This window comes from Ctenocephalides felis, unplaced genomic scaffold (genome assembly GCF_003426905.1).
Source record: "Ctenocephalides felis isolate EL2017-DRISC unplaced genomic scaffold, ASM342690v1 CF-g0.4_SCAFFOLD_03571, whole genome shotgun sequence".
Classification (NCBI taxonomy): domain Eukaryota; kingdom Metazoa; phylum Arthropoda; class Insecta; order Siphonaptera; family Pulicidae; genus Ctenocephalides; species Ctenocephalides felis.
The window spans coordinates 66,037,914-66,039,014 of NW_020539725.1; the positions used below are offsets into that span (position 1 = coordinate 66,037,914).

General features: G+C 30.9%; 1 protein-coding gene across 1 annotated transcript in view; it reads left to right on the plus strand.

Annotated features, from left to right (window-relative positions):
* The first annotated feature begins 769 nt into the window (after nt 1-769).
* The window catches only part of LOC113386542 (probable serine/threonine-protein kinase nek3), a 32,783-nt gene continuing 32,451 nt past the window's right edge, over nt 770-1,101 (plus strand). Inside the window, exon 1 of the mRNA XM_026624322.1 lies at nt 770-792. Within this exon, the coding sequence (XP_026480107.1) occupies nt 770-792 (23 nt within the window). The remainder of the gene's footprint in view (nt 793-1,101) is intronic.

Sequence of the window (1,101 nt, forward strand, 5' to 3'; positions counted from 1 at the left end):
TGTTTTACAACTATAACATTTGCTCTTAAAAATATATACCAATTAAATAAAAATATAAACAATCTACAAACTCAAATTTTGTTCAATAATTTTTTTTACTACTTTTATTCTAAATCGACTCCAATATAATTTTTACGCCGCATTTTTCTTCACCTCGGATTTGGACTTTTTGAATCATTGGTGTCCACGATGTGATTTTCGATGGGTTCACATTTGTCACAGAGTGCGAATTGGCCAGGTAGATTTGTGCGACTGTTTGCTGGCCGTGTGCCTGTTGTGTGCCATCAATGTTATGTGCTTTTTGCAGATCATGCATGCCTGCTCTTATTGTCAGAAGGCTGTAGTTAGTTATAATAATACAGAATAATTTATTTTGTAACTAAAATGCATTTTAAAGTACATTTTTTTAATGATTTAGATGGTATTGTTTTTTACGTTGAAAATGCACCTCAATGTTGTAACATAAATTTTAACTTACTATCTAATATCTGTGTGGGGGGCACCTTTGACATCAAGATTTGTGACGCATAAATTGACATAAAAATATATTAACACGTTGACCGCCATGATAATATCGAAATATTTCACATGGATCATTGTAACTTTACTACATAATTTAGTTAAAAATGTAAATTTTCATATCTTTCTACCAAATTGCATATGTCAGACATATATGCTTGACGTAATTCGTCTAGGAATTTCAAGCATCCCATATTAAAACTTTTTTCCTTTTACCAAATATCAGAGAACGTATTAGCGTCAGACATATATGACTGACATAGCGACCAAGCTGTAAAAACGGGTTTTCCAAAGCTTTTTTGCCATATTCCTGGTAAAACACTATTTTTCATATAACATAGTCCCGTATTAAAACTTTATTCTCCTTCTACCAAATTGCGTTTGTCGGACATATATATCTGACAAATCTCATGTGAAACTTTTTAGCGTTTGATATGACTGACAAAGCGATTAAGGTGTTAATGTTGTTTTTTTTCGTTTTTCGCCAAAATTCTTGGAAAAACACAATTTTTTATATAACGTTGTCCCGTATTAAAACTCTTTTCTTCTATTACTAAATTGTTTATGTCAGATATATATATA